The following is a 21,740-nucleotide window of genomic DNA, read 5'->3' on the forward strand; positions in this document are numbered from 1 at the left end:
TTTTCCAGACGTTATGGTAAAATTGCGTCTTCATTCTGCTAATACTTTGAGAAAATTCTTGTAATTAAACAAAAATTCCTATATTCTTGTACAACTCACAGGAGGGATGAATGAAGTTGAAGCCACTTTTGGGAAATATTTTCTGTCATTTGTAAAGAAAAATAATTAAAATCGGAAATTGGATCTGGCATGGAAGAAAATCAGAGATTTTATTTTCTAACCTTTATTGCCCAACCCTTACTTGAGTCTTCTGGTGAGATTAAAAGATGTTTATCAGTAAAGTTGATCGTCCACATTTACTTTATCGTAACTTCTGCAGTACGTCCGGCGGCTTATTCATGGTGACTTGACCGTAGGCGGGAAGTGACTACGCCTGTAATCATCCAGAAATGAGACGTCGTTCTTGCAGACACTTGACATTTATCTAGCGTAGCCCCTCGTATGTGGCTCTGACGTTCAGTAAACACAGTCTGCATGTGGCCTTTTACACAGTTCTGCAGACAGACGGACATCAAACCACAAAACACTCCCACCTCAGCAGGCCATCGCTTCCTACAAACTGCAGATCCAGAATAAAATCTTCTAATGATGTTTTTTTTTTTTTTTTAATGGCTCTCTGCATGAGTCAAATGGCAGCAGCAGCAGGCCCATCAGCTTTCTAAAATAAAAAGCAAATCTAAATCCCAATCATAATAACCAGTCCACTTGTTTAGAAAATAAGCTTCCTGGATTAGATAGTACTGTTATTAACTAGTTATGACTGACACATTTTCCCTATCTGATTAATGGCTACCTTGTTTAAAACATTAGCACCAGCTTTTCTACAATGTGGTAATTTAATTTCATTAATCTCTTTAAGATATGTGGGATGTGTATTGCTGCAGTTTTCAATTTGAGAGAGTTGGTTTTTCTTTTTTTTTTAACCTCCCTTACAATCCTGTTTGCTGTATGTCATTTCTAGGTAAACTTTGCTAATTCTTCTGCCTTGTTCATCGTAGTTGTTTTATATGGTTTAATTCTTGATTAATGAACGTTTCAGTGACGAGATATTTCCTGACTTAGAAAGATTTGTTTTAAACCGGTTGGAAATACAAAGTCATGGATTGTGCTTTGAATGTTCCTAAAAATAGTCTTCAGTCTAAATTTAAAGGAAAATATGAATTAAAAAAACAACCTTTAAACCAGGGGTGTCAAACTCCAGTCCTTGAGGGCCGCTGTCCTGCAACTTTTAGATGTTCCTCTGCTGCACCACACCTGAACAGAAAAAATTAGGTCATTAGCAAGACTCTGGAGAACTGATCTACACAAGGAGGAGGTAATTAAGCCATTTGATTCCAGTGTTTTGTACCTGTGGCACATCTAAAAACTGCAGGACAGCGGCCATTGAGAACCTGTGCTTTAAAGGGATTGTTCATAGTTCTTATTTCACACTTTCGGCTTTTCCCACAGCATATCTTTTAGTCCTGTCCTCTGGATCCTTAACCTTCCACACCAATTAAGTTGGTCGTTTTAGTTGTTACACCTTTTAAAAGTGGCTTCTTAACATGTTTTTATTTTTTGGTTAAATGAATGTTACTAAATGAAAAGGTTGATTTTCTAAATCTACTTATTCCTGCGATAAAGAATATGTTTTGTGCCACATTTCTCACCAGAGCTCCTTTTAAAGCAGTGCAAATGTGAGTAGTTTTAGTGATGTGAAATGAGAAACACAGTTTTCTTTGCATCTGACTTGCAACATAAATCAGATTATCAACAGTTTTTAGAATGGCTTTAGGCAAAAATAATAAACCCAGAAACTGCAAAGCTGCTATGAATGCAATCAAACCCAGCTAAAAAGAAGAAGAAAAAAAAGTCCTTTTTATTTTTTTCTTTTACATCGTGGCATACCCATGCATAACATACCCACAAAGACCGAGTTCTTCTCTGTGCCACATTCCTCACTCAAGAGGCCTCAATCAACGTAGCGTATCAGGAGAATGAGATGCAAACAGTTGGAGATGTAATTCACCGAGCTCGGTTCCCCCTCGCTTCGGAAAGCAGGATGTGGGAAGAGGGACAGAGGGTGAGAGGAAAAACACAGCCTAATGAGTGACACGCTTTTTTCTCTCTCTCTCTCTCTGCTTCTCTCTCATTTGTGTTTCCACACACGGTGCTGGTGCTGCTGTCAGAAGCTAGCAGCACCAGGCATCGTCTACTCTGCAGTCTCACACATCGCCACCACAAACACACACCTGCATAGCCATACACAGGTGCAGCTTCTGGAGCAAAACTAGTGCACTGTGAAATCAAGTGGGTGATTAGAATTTAGAACGAGGTGAGGCGGGACCACAATCCATTTAACGTTCCAGTTCAAAACATTTGAATAAAATAATTCACAGCCACCACAGCTTTGCACTTGCAGCAGCAGCAGCTCTCTCTGTCGGTAACCTTGCATTCCTTGAGCTTTCTGCATCAGCTGCATGTGGCGAACGGTGAATAATGAGCTAATGCTTATGCATGCTAAAATGCCAACTCTAATTGCTGATTGTACAGAGAACTAGGATATAAATGCTGTCCTGTGTGTCATCTAGAGACAATTTAAACACCAATGTGTTATTTTTATAGTGTCACAATTGTAGCCTTTGAACTTTCTCACATTTTACAAACAGATTTCTATATATTTTAAGATTGTATTTGAAAAGCACAAAGCAGGGCATAAGAGGATGGAAAATTAAATGTTTTTCTCAGGATTCCATCCAGCCCCCTTTGCCCTTGATGACACTAAATAAGGTTAATAAATTAGGCTGATGAATTATTGTTAACTTGTGGGAAGAATAGTAGTTTTTAAGCTTTTTTACAAATCAAAGTGTGAAAGGTGTGGCATGCAACCTTGACTAACAGAAAATTGACAGAGCTAAATGTAGGAGGAAACCTGTTAGATGCTACCTAAGATTTGAGACTGGTGTTGGAGACATGCCTTTCAGCAGAACAATGATCCTAAAACATATAGAAAGACCTACAATATAATAATTTAGATCAAACGACAGAATGGCTCAGTCAAAGTCAAAGCCTATTTCCAAATTAGAATCTACGGTAAGACTTGAAAATTTATGCTCATATATTAAATTTTCAAGTCTTAAGTCCAGTCAATTGGGCTGGACTTAAAGTATTTTAGAAGCCTGGGTAAATATTTCAGTCTCTATGGCTACATTCTCAGCCTGAACGGCCGTTTCTCAATCTTTCCACCCCCGCCAAAAAAAATCACGTCAGTGCCACTTCTATTTGTGGTGCTAATTTGGATAGGTATTTGATAGTTTTAAAAGCCTTTTATTTGATCAAATATTCATGTCACTGACATGAGACTACACATCGAAACAAACTTCTCCACAGAAGTTACAGTCAACACTCCACAAAAACCCGCTGCTGTTAGTTGAGCTTTCTTTTTACTGGCTTCTTCCGTTTTATGATCTTGTGACGATACTGTTGGCTAAACTTCAATAAACATTGCGCTGCTGTGTGACCTCATCGTTCTTCTTCAGCGCATGTGGGTCACCTTAGGGTCATAGGCCATTCACACAGAAGTCTGATTGCGGTCGCTTTTAATCAGTAGTACGAATGACTATGCAAAAAAACATATTTTAGAAAAAAATGTGAATTAAACACTAAGACCTACTGTGTGAACATAGCCTGAGTGTGCAACTCTAGTTGAAACAAACTCCAAAAGACCTACAGCTGTAAAATCAGCGAGAGTTTGTGCTTGCAGCATGCTGAAATGTGAAAGTTCAAGGGATATAAATTCATTAGCGAAATACTATAATTCTTCTGTTAATAGCCTCACTTGCGGCTGCAGTAGAGGGTCTCCAAATTTAACAGCCAGACAGTGGTTCCGAGTTAGGTGGTTGTTTGTAATTAATGCCCACTTGCAAACAGGAGCAAGTGTCACAAGTCAGAGTTATTGAACAATCTGTTTTTGGAGCCATTTAGAAGCCCCTGAAATTAGCTTTTGTGGGTGGATGGCTGACAATGATGAGTGCAGCTGTGATCGGGCTGTAAGAGATAAATATTGTACTTAACGCAAAGAGACTGAATTACTGGAACATAATTCATGCCGGACAATGACGACATGCCACAGAGGCAACCCCATTCGTGTTTATATTATTCTAAAGCCCAGTCGAGGGGTTTTCAGATGCTGGAGATTCTGTTTCCAACCTGGAGGAGATGGATCTTTTGGTCCCGCTTCCAGTTCGGTGTGTTTGAATTCAAGAGAACGCGACAAACTAGAAAGTGGTAAAGATGAATTCAAAAGCGTGTTATCGGTCACACTGTCCTACAGCTACAGAGAGGAAGGAGGCGTCAAATAAAATGCATGGGATTTAGCTGAGAAGCCTCACAGTCGCAGTACTTTTCTGTTCAAACCAAGGACAACTTTACATGAATGCACTGTTTGAATTCGAGGTATGTGCATTTATAAAATTCCTCATTCATTAAGGACTCAGTCACACGTAACATCAAACTCAAATCTTTTCAATTCAACCTTTTTTTCTCTGTTTTTGTACACCGGTTGCAAATCCTGGGTTATTCCATCCGCTCCCACTCCTTTTTTTGTGCCTTCGCCTGCTTCCTGCTTTCTTGCTTTTTGTTTTATCCTTTCCTGCTTCCCGTCCTCTTTTGGCTCTGCCGCTCTTCGACCCGTCTTGCTGTTTTTTTGTTTTTTTTTTCCTCTCTCCTCACCTCTGTTCTGTCGCTAAGCCTTTCATACACCTCTGCCCAGGGGGTCCAGCTGTGCTCTTATCTGATGTGTGGAAATGTCAGCGGTGAGAAGTGACAGAGGTGAGGAGCAGAAAGACGACCTGCGAAGCTGTCGAGTCGCTCCGATCCTGCCGAGCCACTGACGGATTTCAAATTATAGGCGAATTTATAGTTACAGTCCATATGTAAAAAATCAAGTTTATTTGTATCGCACATTTTAGCAACAACTCAGCACAAAGTGCTTTACATGATAAAAACACAATACAGTAACCGATTGCGAAACAACTAGTAAACGTTACATTTGGTCAAATGCCATGAATGATCATGCAAATGTATCAAATATATGAATGAAATGAAATCTGTATTTTCAGCATTTATAAAATTCCAAGAAAAAAAAAAGTTAAGAATGAAGCAAAAAAATAATCAAACATAAAATAAAATATAAAACTTGCATATCCCGTTGAGAAAAAGGAATGAGAAGACAAAGTCCAGTAAATCTCACTCCTTGTTGCTTCGTCCAAATATGTCCAACATCATACATATTTACACTGATTTTTACTCTGTCACAATTTCTACTTTTTCAAAGATTATATCTGTACAATTAATTTATTATGCAGTTATGCTTACTATCTACAATCTCCTACAAGATAGCCATACATCTACATTTATTTTTAGCATCCTTATCAATCAATCTTCCTATTATTATAAATCAGAAGATTTATAATAATAAATCTTCCAATAAAAAACACCAACCTAAGCTGGTTGGGTTTTTAACCTTGATTTAAAGTAACTCGGTGTTTGAGCATGTCTTTCTGGAAGTTTATTCCAAAATTCAGCTAAAAGGTTTAGTTTACGACAGATTGCTTTAATAAGCGACTCTCACCTGCAATTTTGGGTTTTCATTATATAACATATTGAAATATTTTAAAGATATTCGTGTCAATGTAAATCTCCCTCGATGAAGAGCATTACCGATGAAAACAAAGGTTTCTGATTTTGGCTAATTTGTTGAGCTGTCACCATAAAATTGGATCGAAATGACCCCAAGGTTTCTGACAGTAGCACTGGATGCTCTGGCTTTGAGACATGGGCTTATCAGGAAAATCAGGGTTTATGGACAAATAAATCAGTGCTTGTTTCATGATGATGTTGCCCAACAGTGATGATTGAATCCAAGCCTGCAACTCTATGTCGTTCTCATCTGCCTGGTCCTCTTCATGTTTTACCTTTACAGAACTTCCTCACGGATGGGAGAAAATCGACGATCCAGTCTACGGGGTCTACTATGTTGAGTAAGTCACACACAGTATGAAGTTTGCAGATAGACATTTATGAAAAGAAATCAATTGAAGGCCTCATCTAGCAAATGTTTCTTCTTGGGCATAAAAGACGAGTGTCCCCGTTTTTAGGCCAACAAGCGAAACTCGTGACCTCACTGTAAATCTGAGCCTAGAGTTTTGTTTTCCGTCAATGTGAAACAAATTGTGCCTCGGCTTTTTTGTGGCTGCATGAATGTAGGACATTTTTGTTTGTGCCAATACCATTTGGGAAAATAATCAACAATTGGGTCTGTGTGTGTGTGTGTGTGTGCACCTCATTCATTTTAGACGGCGTGGAGCCGCCGGCCTTCTGCATTAATACAAATATGCTCAGTGTGTATTTGATGTTGTTCAAAGCAGCACCTGGGGCTCGGGGATGTGGCATATTTTTTTTATTTATTTTTTGTCCTGCTTTGTCAATGCAATATATTTTCTCATATACATTATTCACAATTGCTGTCATTTGCCTCATAATAAAGTGCTTTCGGCTGCTGGGCTCCTCCCAGGCATGCTAGATGATGTGAAAGAGGTTCTGTGAATTAAACCTTCAGAAAAGGCTTCAGCCCAAACAGTTTGTCTAGTAAATATATTTCCAGTGGGTCTATTGACATAAAACTTTCACCAGATGTCAGTAACAGCTCAAATAATTCACAAATATGATGTATACAAATGTGTCCATTAATTAAGATGAGCAAAGTGGAATTATGAAATGAACAAATCTAATGAATGGATGCCTTCTATAGGAGATGACCGCTTGAATAAGATTCCTGCTGGGTAAAAACAGTCACATTAATTGGCCAGGTGTAATTTTGATCCATTTTTCCACAGTATTTTCAAATGTTAAAGGTTATGGAAACGTCTTCCACACTCTGTCTTCAATTGATGTCAAGTTGTGAGATTGACTTAGTCGTTCACTTAGCTTTCTGTTTTCTTTTTCTTGTTACAGTTTGTTTGGGATCGTTGTCTTTCTGAAGAAAAACGCTGTTCGTTTATCGTCAGATTCTTGTCAAGAATGTCCCTATGAATTTCCCCATTCGTTCTTTGTTTAATTTTATGAAGTCTGATGGTACCATTTGCTGGAAAACAACCCAGCACCAGGATTCTCACTTTCAGAGTTCACTATTTTTTTGGATAAAAAAAAAAAAAAAAAGGAAATGTCCAGAGACATCTAAAGAGCCTATTTTTGAATGTGTCTGCGCATTTTATTAGCCAGTGTTTCTTAGACCTGTCCAAATGTTCTCCAATAATCTTTTTCTTCAAGTGTTGAGTGTTGTGCATTGAGTTTTCATAGAAGCCACTGAAGTTAAAACGTACCTATCTGCAAATCCCGGCTCTTTATAAATCTCTTTGCGGATGCTCTTTGGCTCTTGCATAAGTCTTCTGATTATTCTTTTGACTTGCCTGTCAGAAATCTTGCAAACAGCACCTGGTTGTGGCTGGCTAATGGTGAAATAATGTTCTTTCCATTCCTGGAAAATGCATTATTTAGCAACATTTACAAACACTTAATTTGCAGTAATGGAGGGCAGGATTGCTTTCTGAACACCGACAGACTTCAGATAACTTCATGGCTTTCTCTGCCTTTTACATCTTCTTTTTTCTTCATGTGTTCAGCACTTACCTGCATACTAACTTTAGTTGTTACTAGGCCTTCATAATATCAACAGAACATGCAATTGCAATACAGTCGCAGAATATTTAGATGCCGACACCAATTGCAATCAAACCACATTTTCTTCAGAATGTCCCGCTACTTTTTTTTAGCATCTTGGTTTATAAAGGTATTTATCAAGTATGACCATCAAGAGGAGTTAGATTTTATTCAACGGGCGAAAATATTTTATTGGCAAACAATTTGAATGTGTGGTACTTGAAAGACAACATCCTGCTCAAACATTGTTCCTAAGCTGTGATGTTGAACATATTGATTTTATTATTCCAGTTTGCTATGTTGTGCAACATTAGTTGTTACCAACATCTGGTGGGAATTTTGTCAACTTTCCCTGCCAGACATGTAGAGTTTTGTTGGTGTAACTTTGTTATATACATTTAAATAGAGGACTCTTACAGGTACATGTCTGATGTGCTTTGATTTATTAATCAGAATCTTATGACCTTGTCTTCCCCTCCCTTGCCTTCCTTCTTTGGCCTTACCTGACTCTATTCTCTATCCTCCTGCTGTTCTCTGCACACCTGCCAAATTGTCCCGTTTGTTTGTTTGTTTGTTTGTTTGTTGTTGTTTTTTTCTCCCTCCCCCTTAAATCCATTCTTCCTGCGTTACTCATTTCTCCCCGTCCCCTTGATCCACAGTCATATCAACAGGAAGACCCAGTACGAAAACCCGCTGCTGGAGGCTAAGAGGCGCAGGCAGCTGGAACAGCAGCCCGCCCAGCAGCCTCAGCCCCAAAGCCAGCAGCCACCTGAAGGTGAGCGCTACATCCGAGGTTCGTTCACAAGCCCCCGCCAAGGGGCGTCATTTTCTTTCTTTTATATTCATGTTTATGCCTGCGTTGCCTGTGTTTGAGTGTTCGTACCAGCTACTGCTATTTTACTATGTGATGCTGCCTGCTGCTGCCGTATGATTTGCTAAGTGCTGTTCCATAAAGGCATAACTATTATTTGCGGCTGCGCGGCGCAGCCCTTTATTTACGTTCATTTTGGATTTCTTTGTTGCATTTGTCTCATTTGTTGCGTTGACTTGAAGCTTTTCTCCAAGGGCGAAACACAAGTAAGTTTGACTTGTGCTTGAAATAATAAGCCTCGCATGAAATTTGAACGTAGCGCTTTTGGTGGAAGACTCTTATCAAATGAAGCTACCGAACTCGACCAGAGTGGAGGCTGTTTCTGCAATCTGAGTTCACGTTAATGCACGCATAGGAAACCCCACCAAGGAATTGATTTTAAATGCAGGTCAGCCCTCAAGGGAGTTCACTTATCACACCCCACTGTGCGCTCATCCAGCAGAAAACATTAGATTCACCTCAATTACCTGCTGACTTTTTCTCAAGGCTAGAAAGAACAGCTTTAAAAAAAAAAAAAAAGCAGAGTTTTACTCATTTTGCACCCCTTTGAGGTATTGATTACATCTCTCCACCGAGAATACACATCAAAGTTTCAATTTGATCTTTCCAATGCAGAAATAACAAGGCAATAAATCACATACAGCTGCTAAAAATGAATTCAACAGGAAGCTTGTAGGACCCGCTCAAACTGCTACTGGTCAATTTGGCTTCTTTCCAGTCGGAACTTCAATTCACCCTACTTCCCTTTCAGACCTGTAAATAAACTGTCCCTGTCGCATCGATTTTTTTATTTTTATTTTTTTTCTTGGTAGTTAAGTATTTTTTTGTTTGGTTTTATAGAGGTAAATAGTCGTAAAAATGCTTAAATGTCTCATGTATTCAAAAGTACATTATTTTCTAAGCACTTTATGGAGTCAATATACCTCCAAGCTACCTCATGCTGTTGAGGATTATTTACTGAAGTCATAAAACCACTTTGCCTTGTTGGAAACTGTGTGCAGAAAATTACTTTAAATTGTAGATTGTCGATGGAAGATGTGAAACATCTACCTGGTGGGCATGAATTTACTAATTCATTTCACGAATGAAATATTGTCTGTTTTATCAAGAAGTCAGGTGCAAAACCAGCAAAAGAACAAAGGTAAGACATGGCTAAAGGGTGCAATGACCAGCACTCAGTCGAGCTGTGCTCCGTTTTGAGCTTTTTAACTCCTTCGTCTCGTATTCTCAGTCAGCTTCATAAGGGTCAGATCTTGTTCTGGAGCCGTACAAGCAGGATCGTAATCCTCCTAGTTATTCCCCCATCTAGAGAATATGTGATGTTTTTTGCTGTTGCAGAATGGATTGAGGACTCGGCATTGGCAGGCGCTCCCCTGGCCACCTATGCCACCAACCACGAGACGTACAGGGACCCTCAGACGGGTCCACCCGTGCCCAACGCCATGGGACAAAAACGTAAGTTCTCTTCCATAGAAATAAAAATGTGCGCTCATTATCTTCTTCCATTCTCTTACCCTGAACAGCCTATTATGTGCTAAATAAGATTTAGCTCCTACTGCCATTTCTTTCTGCCATTGCCTGAGGCTGTGTTTTAGATTTTGCAATGAAAAACCAGCCATGAATTGACACTCTGAAGCAATTTCATTTATTCTTAATCAATACGGGGTGGGGGGGAACTTTATCGCATTCAAAATGTGCAACGGGGTACATTTTGTACGAGTGAGCACTCGAAACGGTGTCAAGATTCTGAGGAGACGTCCTTAATATAACCGTGCTCTGTACGGTTTTGTAATGTTCCGTGTTCAAATCAAATAATGGCCTGATTTCACCCATCGTTAAGCGACGCACACACCTCCAGCTGCAGCGGGTTTCCTTCTCATCGTTGCCAGCTCCTTTCATGCCAGCCTCCCACTAGCAGCCTGTCTAATTAGCCCAGTCATGGCTTAAAATTAACTGCCTCATTCTGGAGCTCCCCTTTTACTCTCCGGAGCCTCTCCGTCGGGTGCCTCTGTCTTTTGTTGATCTTTGTTTTATAGCTCCCTGTTTTGCTGGGGTTTTTCTTACTACCTTCCCTCGGTTTCTCTTGTCTTTCAGTCCATATTCCCGTCTCGCTCTGAGCGCACTCGTTTCTGTCTCACTTGTCCAAGGCCGTCGTACCCCTATGTTATTCTGCCAGACAAAGAAATCATTTAAAATCTCTTTATCTGACTCCCTGAGTTTATGTTTTTTCCCTGACTCTTGGTCCATTCCCTCATGTGCTGTGAATATAATATATATAGTTTGGCTGTCGCTCTCCTTTTATAAGAAATAATGCAGTATAGTACGCCTGCGCACAGACATGCATTCACCACAAAATGTCACAAACAGAAGGACACAGCTGAGGGTAATGTATTTTTTATTGTATGCATAAACTATGGTCCTGCCGAAACACAGTGTTGTACTGCTGATTACTTAACACACGTCTCTCTAACGTTCCCTCTCTCCATCAACGTCTTGCCTTCTTTTTGCTGAAGTTAATTTGTCGGAACCAGATGAAGTAACATGTTGGACGTAATCTTTCATCACATGGAGCTTAAACGTTGTTTTGTAATAAAAGTTTAGGCTCCATTCAGTAGGCCTGACTCAGTTCTGTTCAGAAATACAGTACTTTATACTGAAGTTAAATGCTTTCACTCATGTCATCCACGTGTCCTCAAACATTCATTTTGGATGGTGATGCTGAAGGCAGCATGGATTTCCAGTAGCAGTCAGTCTTGCAGGGAATCTGTGGAGGCCTCTGACTGAGGATTGTTGCTTTAAGACAGTCTCATGACTTTCATGACATACTAACAGCCCAATTTCCAGGCAGCAGAGACGATATTCTATAGCGGCATGTACTGAAAGACACCAAGCACTGCTAATCCACCTCATTTGCTTTTGCCGCTTCTACTTGAATCTCTGCCCCAGGCGCAAGGTTAGAAAACAGAAGATGTTGGAGTCCAGGATATCACCCTTGTCCTTTAAGATCAATGGGAGAGATGACTTGAACATCCTCCTTCTCTTTGGTCCTGCTCCGTATCCATGAAGCCTCCTTTTCACCTCCCCTGGAATTTGGGGTCATCGCTGTAAACGCCAGGCACACCACAGTTTCACAGTGTTTACACAAACCTTTTGAAGAAAAGTATATAACACGATCGAGCATCTTTTAGTAGAAACTGACTTGCTATAAATTGAGCAAAAATATAGAAGCAAAACTGTCAAATTTTAGTTGTAGTTCTGTTCTAAAAATGTTTATTTTGCAAAATGTTTTACCCTTTTTGGAATTCTGCTTTTTATAGAGTAGCACAGGGAGTCTGTCGCGTCTGTTTGGACTGGCTATCGGTTGTCCTCAGCAGCTTGAAAACCCTGAGCCCCACAACTTTCCAATTTGAGATTTAAAACACACTGCCCGTACTTGCATGACTAGAACATCTTCACAGATTTTCCACAATCCATGACCGGGACTTTGCAAACATGTGAAAGAAGGTGCTCTGTTCGGATAAGACCAAAACCTAACATTTTTTTCCTTCAAGTAAAACCCTGTATGTGGCATAAAAATCTAAAATAAAATAAAATCATACTCGTAATGAAACAAAGAAGTGGCAATCTCGCACTGTGGGGGATGCCTCTATTCAACAGGGAGAGGAAAGCTGGTCAGAGTTGAGGAGGATACCTTGAGCTACATATCTCCTAGCAGGAAACCCCTAAACACATGAAGGTGCCTGACTGGCAGTGCTCAGCAAAAGATGGAGGGAGTGTGTTACTCTATGCTTAATACTGCTGATACTTTTCCTGTCGCCTCATTAAAAGGACCTAAAACTGCAGGAACATTTTACTGTCTGTTAGCACAATGTATCAATTCAAGGATTATTTTCTTTAATTCTTCACAATAAGAGTCTTTGGCTTATTTTGCCAGAAAAAGTGTTCTTCTGGATGGCACCGTTACAAGGCAGATTTATTCTGGCATCATATTACCAGATCTCAAGCCAGGGGTTGTCCTGACTATTTGTTATTTGGATCAGGCTTACTTTAAAAGAGTAATCACATCAGACTAAACAAAGAATAAGCAGAAAAACAGCTTGGATTTGTGCCATTACCCACACCTCTATAATGTTTCGCCAAAAGAGTGCGTTGACTGCAGGCAGACGGCTTATGGGAGAAGCTTTGGCACAGCTTAATCAAAAAGGATATACTTAAAACCTTGTGTTTGCAGGGAAGCCGATGTTAAGTGTCATTGTGTTTGGGCAATGCTAGCAGGTGTAGACCACGTTTTAAGACTCTAGTAGCTCTCTTAAGGATCCACGCCAAATCCTGTTAGGCCTAATTGAATTTGTGTGTTTTCACGAAAGAGTAAATAAAGCAGAATTATCTTTGTGTTCAGGTGGGAAGCCTTTCTTTACCAGGAACCGTTCAGAACTGAACGGGACCTTCATCAATACCAAACTGAAGAAGAGCCGTCGAGGGTTTGGGTTCACCGTTGTTGGAGGGGACGAGCCGGATGAGTTCTTGCAGATAAAGAGTTTGGTTCTGGATGGACCTGCAGCCCTTGATGGGAAGATGGAGACAGGTTGGTGCCGTTGCGTTTATTATTTGCGAAGAGGGAGGGAGTACTGGTTCAGTTCAGTCACTGCACACCCTCTTTCTCTCCACCTCGAAGGGGATGTGATTGTGAGTGTAAATGACACCTGCGTGCTGGGCTACACGCACGCCCAAGTTGTGAAGATCTTTCAGTCCATCCCGATCGGCTCCATGGTCAACTTGGAGCTGTGTCGTGGCTACCCACTGCCTTTCGACCCCGATGATCCAAACACCAGTTTGGTAACCTCGGTGGCCATCCTTGATAACAAAGATCCCATCATCGTCAACGGCCAGGAGGTCACAAGCAGCTACGACTCTCCGTCGAGCCAAGGCAGTCAGAGCACCAACGGCCCAATCAACGGCGGACCGCCTCTCAATGGCTTCCCCCGACCTCACAGCCCCTCCACCGAGGTAGCGTCCGATACCTCCTCCCAGCTCGGCTACTCTAGTGACGTGGTAACCCTGGCTTCGTCCATCGCAACGCAACCAGAACTCATCACTGTACACATGGAGAAAGGAGACAAGGGCTTTGGCTTCACTATCGCGGACAGCCTTGGTGGTGGAGGGCAGAGGGTGAAGCAGATCGTGGACTACCCTCGCTGCCGTGGCCTTAGGGAGGGGGACATCATCGTCGAGGTGAACAAGAGGAATGTGCAGAGCATGTCTCACAACCAGGTCGTGGACATGCTCAGCAAGTTACCGAAAGGCAGCGAGGTCACCATGCTGGTGCAGAGAGGTGAGCAAATGCCTGATCTTTATTTTTCTTATACATATACATTTGGTCTGTGAATAAGCTTTCAGGCTGCGTTTAAACTCATCAGCACAGATGGAAGTGAGAAAGCCAGAGCTGAGATCTATGGCAGGCTCTGATTTATGTGCCCATATGTTAGAGCGCTCCAAAAAACAACAAACCTTTGCCATGAACGACTGCTCAATGCTATTGACGAAAATAATAGCCTTCTGCCTTACAGGCTGTTTTCACTCACAGAGCTCCTTTATTGACACACACATTTATTTATTCATGCAAATAGAAATTGTTGGGGAAAAAAAGAGATTGGATTGCGAACAAGGCAAAAAGGAGAGCGCGGTGATTATGGTAAGGAGGACAGGAAGGAGCGCTAGAGGAAGTTCAAATAACATTTGAGGAAATGGATGATCATGGAGAGGATGAGGTGCTTAGTGAATGGCACTGACACAAAGAATGTAATGTCTGGCAAAATTATTCATGACCCTCGATTTTTTTATTTTTTTATTTTTGGTGTCATTAAAACCGTAAATGACAATATCATTATATGTGGATTTCATTTTGTGACAAACCAACACGCAGTAGGGCATGGTTGTGAACTTCAGAGAAAAAGAATACGTGGTTTTTGGGTTTTTTTGCAAGTAAAAACCAGAAGGTGGTTTGCTTTTGTATTGTAGCGCCATCTATCACTGCAGGTATAGCTTCAAGTCTTTTGGGGTATTTCTCTGTCAGCCTTGTACGGCTAGAGACATTCCTCTTCATAAGACATTTCAACTACAGCCACGTTGGACAAAAAGTGTCTGTGAAGAGGAATTTTGGAGTCTTGCTACAGATTCTCAATTTTATTTAAGTCTAGATTTTGACTGGGCCATTCTACCACATGATCTCAATAACCCAAATGGCCATAAATACGGCTGTTTATGGCATACTGGAGTTCTGATTGTCAATACCAGACTACCAACTACATACTGCACACCTTTTCCTACCCCTTCACTTTTGTGGATTACCATGTGTTGGTCTGTTTTAAAATAAAAAGACAATAAAATACAAAGTACAAATACAAATAAAATATCAGTGTAGTAAAATGTGAAAAAGTTTAAGAGGTCTGGATTCTTCTGCAACGCAGTGTAGCTGACCTGAAATGGAAACGGCCACGTTAGAAGAAGGAGGGTTTGAAGTGTAAAGAGGGGAAAGAAAGACCCAAAGCACTGTGGTGTTTCAGGTCAAAGAGTCTGGATATCCTCTCCTATTGTTCTTACTCTGTCTCACACCAACCTTATCTGTCTCCACAGATGCCCTCTACTTCATCCCTCTCCGCTTTGTTTGCCAGTTGACAACCTGTCTAGTTTATTTTGAGCCCATGTTAGAGCAAATGGCTCTAAAGATGCAGCCAATTGGGCTTGTTTTTTCTTTTCTTTCTTTCTTTTCTCTCCACCTACCAGGCTTCACTTTGAGCTGAAGTCTGTGACATTTTGCCCTTAACATAAATTTTCCAAGTTCTTGAGCCGGTGTCAGTTCTTTGCAAACAGTGCAGCGGCATGTGAAGGATTCTGTTCGAGCTGCGCCACTCACAGCTTTTGTTACGGCCACTGATTGACAATCATTGTTGTGCGGGAACACCAAATGGGAGCAAAGCAGCTGTGAACAAAGGATAAAAGTGCAATAACCGAATTTCAGTATTTCCCATCTGGTCCCTCTCAGACATACCGGTCAGTAATACCAGTATTGGCACCATTTTCTAGGTCAGATTGTCCCCAACTTGCATTCTAGCCTATTCATTGAAGGAAGAAAACTGTTTTTCTCTATGTGTGCATGTATGGGCAATTTACAACCTCTGCAAGGTGATGTAAGTAAAACTGTCAAAGGAAATTCATCAAGTGAATAGCAACCGCAAATGATATCTCACTATAAACCCATGTCTTTGTGTTACTCTCTCTCAATGTTATACCTGTATCTACATAAAGTCATCCATTCAGTCACTCTTTCATTGTCTAGCCTCTTGATATGTGGCCAAGAAGAAAAAAAACAATACAAGTCCTCTTCTCCTTGCATGTGTTAATGAGCAACATGTCCTCATCTTGATAATGCACACAAGCCCATAAAATAGTACAATCTCACCCTGTTAAGGGATTTAAACGGTGTCTGTAAAACAGGTTGGACCTTAGTTTATACTGGGATGTCCTTTATGGACACCAACTGACTTCAGCTGAAAAATATCAGAGTTTAAAATGAATATGGACAAATGACAAAAAAAAAAAAAAAATAAATGGACCAGCGGTCTAAACAGCCTTTTGATGCAAGTATTCTTCAACCCTGTTTACTGTTAATGAGGAACAAGAGGGGAACCGAAACAGACATAAAGAGCAAATATGTTTGCTTGTTCGCCATCAAGGAGATTAATAAGAGAACAACAGTCTGCACTTCTCTCGTTTGCACAGTTAAACACCAAATCCCGCTGATGAAGTGCTCAATTCCTCCAAAGGAGTAATGAGCGAGCCATAATAATTGGAACACTTCAGCGTCGACATCTTCCTTATACAGACATTGCTTGTCTGCTTTGGGTAAATACCATTGTCTTCGTTTGCTACCACTATGGCAGATTTCCACGCAATTTTTGGACAAGTTGAAAAATGTTATTTCATGACCGCCCCAACTCTGAAGAAATGGCAAGATATGAAACAATACGAGAGCAACTTAAGTTTGTCCTCAGCCTTTAGGAATATGTTTTATATACACCTATGCTCTGAATTGTTGATACCTTTGCAGTTTTAGATTTTAAGTGCTCTTACCATCATGTTTTTCTGACTGGACTGATGTAGGCTGATGGCAAGAAGGTCTTCCAACATCAATGACTTGGAGTTCATCACCAAAAATAAATTGTCAAAATATTAGTGGAAACTTGCAAAAAGCAAATATGCAATCATGTGAAAGGTTTGATTACTATAAGGCTAATTAAGATTTTTCCATGTATTATTGTGAAGGGTTTTAAAACCTTTTGACATGCCTTTTTTAAAATGTACATTATGGCAAAGAACAGATCAATGCATTGTACTGAAGTTGAGTCCAGCAGAAAGAGCTGAGCTTTTCACATGTTGATGTTAAATGCATTTATTGCTGCCTGCATTCTTATGCATTCTTTGCTACAAATGAGCTGGCGTTCTCCAATGAAATACTATGTTATTTCATTTTAATGTATCTCTAACATTACATAAAAAGATTTAAATGAAAAAATCTGCAAAATGTGCCAATTCTTTTGTCAGCTTAATCGGTTAATCGTCAAAGTAATCGATAGATTAATCTAACTAAAATAACTGTTAGTTGCAGATCTATTGCAATTGCACAATGTGTCACATTATCTGAATCATGCTTCAGACTGAGGTTTCATGTGCTCCATATGTCTGTGTGCAGTCCAGACATATTCCAGTGAACATTGATATACAACTAAGACACTTTCCCATTGTGATTAATTACAGATTAGAAGCTAATGTGTTCATTAGCTTCGCCAGATAAGCTAAAAGGGAGTTTATGGAGTTTAATGAGCTGAACCTATCATCAGAATAATATCTTCCATTAGTCAAGACGGACGTACATATGTGGCATAAACATCTCACCCCTCTGAATTCCTAAATACTTTCCTCACATTTACCATCTTCTTGAATAACCCACTATATATTTCACACGGCACACTTGCACTTCATCATCCACATTATAGCACACTTATTAGAAACGGGTTCCCAAGCAGGCCCACTCATGAGAACATTACTGACGGTCTCGTCACACTGCCTTAATTACTCTCCTGCTCACAGTCTCTCTGCTGCTTTCTCTCTCCGGATCCCTCCACTGGCACACTGGCCTCTAATTGGGGTCCTGATGTCAGCTTTGCTTATAAACACCCGCACGTCTTGTTTTCTCTGGTATTCTACCTCACTCTCAGCCTCCGTCAATCAGTCAAGACTGTTTTCCTCCCGGAACCTGCGCTCATCGGTCATGTACACACATGCTTGGCGATCCACGGCCGTGCATGTATTCTCAGATTAGAGTCAGGAGTTCAGTCTTAATTGGTGGAGATTTGGCCCATCATCTCCCCCTCCACACTCTGTTTTTATTCAGCACCCCCCCACCCGACTGCCAGGATGTATTCACACCCGCTCGCCCACGTGAAAATGGGTCAATCCCCGAGGACCGGCTCATGAGGAAACACACTCGTTAAGAAACTCGTCTATTTGCTACAGCATGCCGCCTCGTCTCTCTCCCGCTGTTTTTCCTCACAGTGTGAGATCATATGCACATGAAAAATAATTTTAAAAAAATCTGATTTAACTCTACACCAGCAACCTTTCTAGCATGTTTGTATCTTTTTTTAAAAGGCTTTGTGACCCTGTTCGGCTCAGTTTTAGACACTTAAACGAGTCCTTTTCAGACATGAGGGAGAAAAATTTTTACATTTAGAAGTTTTCAAAGCAACAGCCTTCCAAGCAACGACCTTATTCTCTGTTTCAGTGAAAGTCAGAAAGGACCTCTGTGGCACTGGGTATTCATTAACTGCGTAATAAATAAAGTCAGTACATTCTGATGAGGAAGCAGATGAAAACCTTGTTAGCCGTTTCTGGTTATTAAACTGTCATGTTTCATCTGGAGATCGGCTGCTATGAACAAAGTTTCTTATTCTTTTTTTTTTTAAACAGAGATGCACCAGTCAGAGCTTTGTGGCCAATTTCTGTTCAGATTTTTTTTTCTGAAGCTTTGATCTGCCAATCCTAATTTTAGCTGTCCCATTTAATGGTCTTTAAAATATGTTTTTTTCAAGCTTTCAGCAGTTGTTAGTTATTTATATAAGAAGAGGCAACGGCATAGTGCATATTAGAGAGCAGTCCCTTAAAATTAAATGGTTTTACCAAATTTAGTCAGCTGTTTAGTGTTGCAAATTGATGGAAATCTTACCACTGACGTGTCTATGGGATTTCAAGCTGGGGAATTTTAGAAATATTCCAAGTTGGAAAATTCCTGTCACAGTTATGGGAAATGAAAGATTTTTGGAGAATTAACTCCAAATGTGAAGTAATTTAAACAAATTATCCAGACCTAAATATCAACATTGATTTGTCGTAGGTGGACATCAATGTGATATTTGTAAGTTAGACATTCATACCATGCATTAAGTATATCAACACAATGTTGTATTTTTTTTAAAACCCCAAAGATTTTATCTGCTGAAACTGGCTTTTCAGGATTTAAACATCTAGACAATTTCTGAATATTACAGTGTCTATAAAAAGTATTCAGTCCCTTGGATGTTTTACTGCTTTTACAAATCAATCAAGAAAACATGGCTTTTTAGCCAGAAACAAACAAAAAAAATCACTTTAATGTTGAAGTGAAAACTGATTTCTACAAAAGATGACAAATAAAAATATGCAAGATAAAATAAGTGCATAAACATTGACCACTAGTTGGAAAATTCTTGGTGAGGCCAGAGGTTTATGACATTGATCAAAAGAATTTTTTTAATAATAATAAAAAGTTTTTGTGCAAGGGATGCAGGTGGCACTCAAAAGGAAAGGAATAGAAGTTTTATTTTCTTCTATGGTACCTAATGTTGCCAGAAAAATCAAAAAACGTATCGTTCACTGCCACATGCACACATGGGAATATATTGTTCAGCATTTAATAACAACTACAGCTGCGCATGTTTTCCACGTCTGCCTTTGGAAATTTCTCAATATGACAGGTAGTCGTAAAGCTGTAGCTAATTTGTGTAAAATCAGCCAAGTCTGACCTGCTAGCATTTCAGTGTTGGCGTGTTACTGTAAGTCATTTGAGGGGTGATAATAGAACACCAACATGTTCCTCTGCCAGATTAATGGAGAGCGGTGCCTGTGTGAAAAGGCCCTTTTCTTCTCTGTGTGTTAGGTTGGGGAACTTTTACGTAGCAGCATATCAAGATACAGTTGTTTTAGCATCGTCTTGCCGCTGAGATATGTGCGTGTGTATACATTTCTCTCAAAACCACGCAGGAATGATTTATTGCTTTGGCCGCCTCTGTATTTTGTGATACATTGCTCTTTCATTTGTTTAATTACTCTGCTCTAATGGGTTCATTTTCCCTCGCCTATCTTCTCTTACCTCCACTGATGTGCTGCACGTGCCCATAATTCATTTCGGCTCTGACGTCTTTCCATTGTTGAGACTGCTGATTTCCTCTCTGTTGTTCCCTTTAAAAAAATTACAAATAAGAGGTGCAAATGTTGCATGCTCCACAGGGACACACACTTGCTCTTTTAGCCTGTCAGTGAAAACTGGTTTCGGAGAAGGATTTCTCAAACGCAGCCTCTCGGTAGCCCAGCAGCTCAAACCATTAGTCAGCCCCTGAAAAGTAAAAACCTTTCTGCTGCTGTATGGATGCACCTCCTTACTTGTAAGCTGAAGCAGGTGTTGTATTGAATGCGACATAAGTTGTGCTTGATGGCAGCGAATGCTTGAGGCAATGTGCAGGAAATGGGGAGAATACAGAGCCATGGTGGGTGATGGGGGGGAAGAGGATGAGGAGTGGATGGAGAGATGTCGAAGGATTGGAGAGAAGATGAAAAGGCAGCATTGAAACCCCAATGATGCTCTACCCTCCCCCCTCACATCTCTTCCTCTATGACTCATCAATCATCAGTGACACATTAGACCTGCTGGGTGATAAGGACTCTCACTCCTAGGAGATGATGGGCTTTTTTCTCCATCTTGCACATAACCTGAGGTTGGACAAATGACAGGTTCCAGCACTAAAACTGCCAAGTGTCACCAGCTTCATTGAATTGGAAGAATGCCTCGCAAAGTTTACTGACTGCCATGTTCTGCTTATGGTAATCAGATGCATAAAATCTACCTCAGGTTACCTTTATTTGCCATTCATTTACATTGTAGGACTTGCGTGGAGAGTCTTGAAAAACGACTTATGCCCCTTGAACTTGTTTTTTGTGTGTTTTATTATTATCCTCCAACCATCTTCTACTCTATATATTGTTACAAATCTTTTATTACCAGGTTTGCATCTGGAGACTAAATTTCTACCCATTCATGTCTACAAAGCAAGTAAAGATCAGTCAGATTAGATGGAGACCTGAACTCACATAATTTCCCTCATTATTTCAAAATAATGCACTGCTTTTTGTTGCTGTATGACATAAAACCCAAGTAAAACATAAATTTGTGGTCGTAACATTGCAAACTCTGGGGTATGAATACACTGGCATGACACTGCACTGGGGCAGTAGATGGTGTATTTTTAGTTTTTGTTGCTCTATCTTATTTGTCCTTGTCGTTAGATTCTGATAGAAAAAGGTCTAAGGCACCCTTGAAAAAGGACGACAGATGAAATGCATCGTCTTTGTTCTCTTTTTTTTGTTATTTACGGAAACGCAGCTCAAATAGGGTGAAAATGTGAAAGTGGATCATTGCCACACTCGACAGCTACTGTTGGCATAATGGCGAGCAAGTGAACCAGCAGCTTTTAAGTGCCTCCTGTCAAAAAGCACTCCATAGATCCGTGACGCACTTTGAAAATGCGGGCCGAACTTGCATAACCCACATAAACAAACTATCAGTTGCATTTCTAAGGTGCATTTAATGTGGACAGGGTTGTATATGGCCATTAAGAGAAGATAAACGCTGATGATGGGTCCCTGCACAGACCAAAGCAGGAAATCAATTCACTGTATGGCCAGGAAGCGTTGTATTTTTTGCTCAGTTCGCATAAAAAAATCTGCTGACTGAACGTTCCAATGGCACCGTAACGAACAGCACTGCGGTCCGGAAAAGCAATGATGAGGTGGGATGTGTGTG

The 21,740-nt window shown here is 40.3% G+C and overlaps 1 protein-coding gene across 8 annotated transcripts in view; it reads left to right on the top strand.

The window, feature by feature from the left end:
* Positions 1-21,740, top strand: part of magi1 (membrane associated guanylate kinase, WW and PDZ domain containing 1) — a 148,675-nt gene that overhangs the window by 92,024 nt on the left and 34,911 nt on the right. For 6 of the 8 annotated variants that reach the window (XM_023325657.1, XM_023325660.1, XM_023325658.1 and 3 more), the window contains exons 8-12: positions 5,963-6,020; positions 8,358-8,491; positions 9,908-10,024; positions 12,969-13,154; positions 13,245-13,901. In XM_023325657.1, coding sequence (XP_023181425.1) covers positions 5,963-6,020; positions 8,358-8,491; positions 9,908-10,024; positions 12,969-13,154; positions 13,245-13,901 — 1,152 coding nt within the window. The remainder of the gene's footprint in view (positions 1-5,962; positions 6,021-8,357; positions 8,492-9,907; positions 10,025-12,968; positions 13,155-13,244; positions 13,902-21,740) is intronic. The other 2 variants (XM_023325659.1, XM_023325663.1) reach the window with 1 other exon arrangement.

The sequence above is a fragment of the Xiphophorus maculatus genome, chromosome 20 (assembly GCF_002775205.1).
Source record: "Xiphophorus maculatus strain JP 163 A chromosome 20, X_maculatus-5.0-male, whole genome shotgun sequence".
Taxonomy (NCBI): Eukaryota; Metazoa; Chordata; class Actinopteri; order Cyprinodontiformes; family Poeciliidae; genus Xiphophorus; species Xiphophorus maculatus.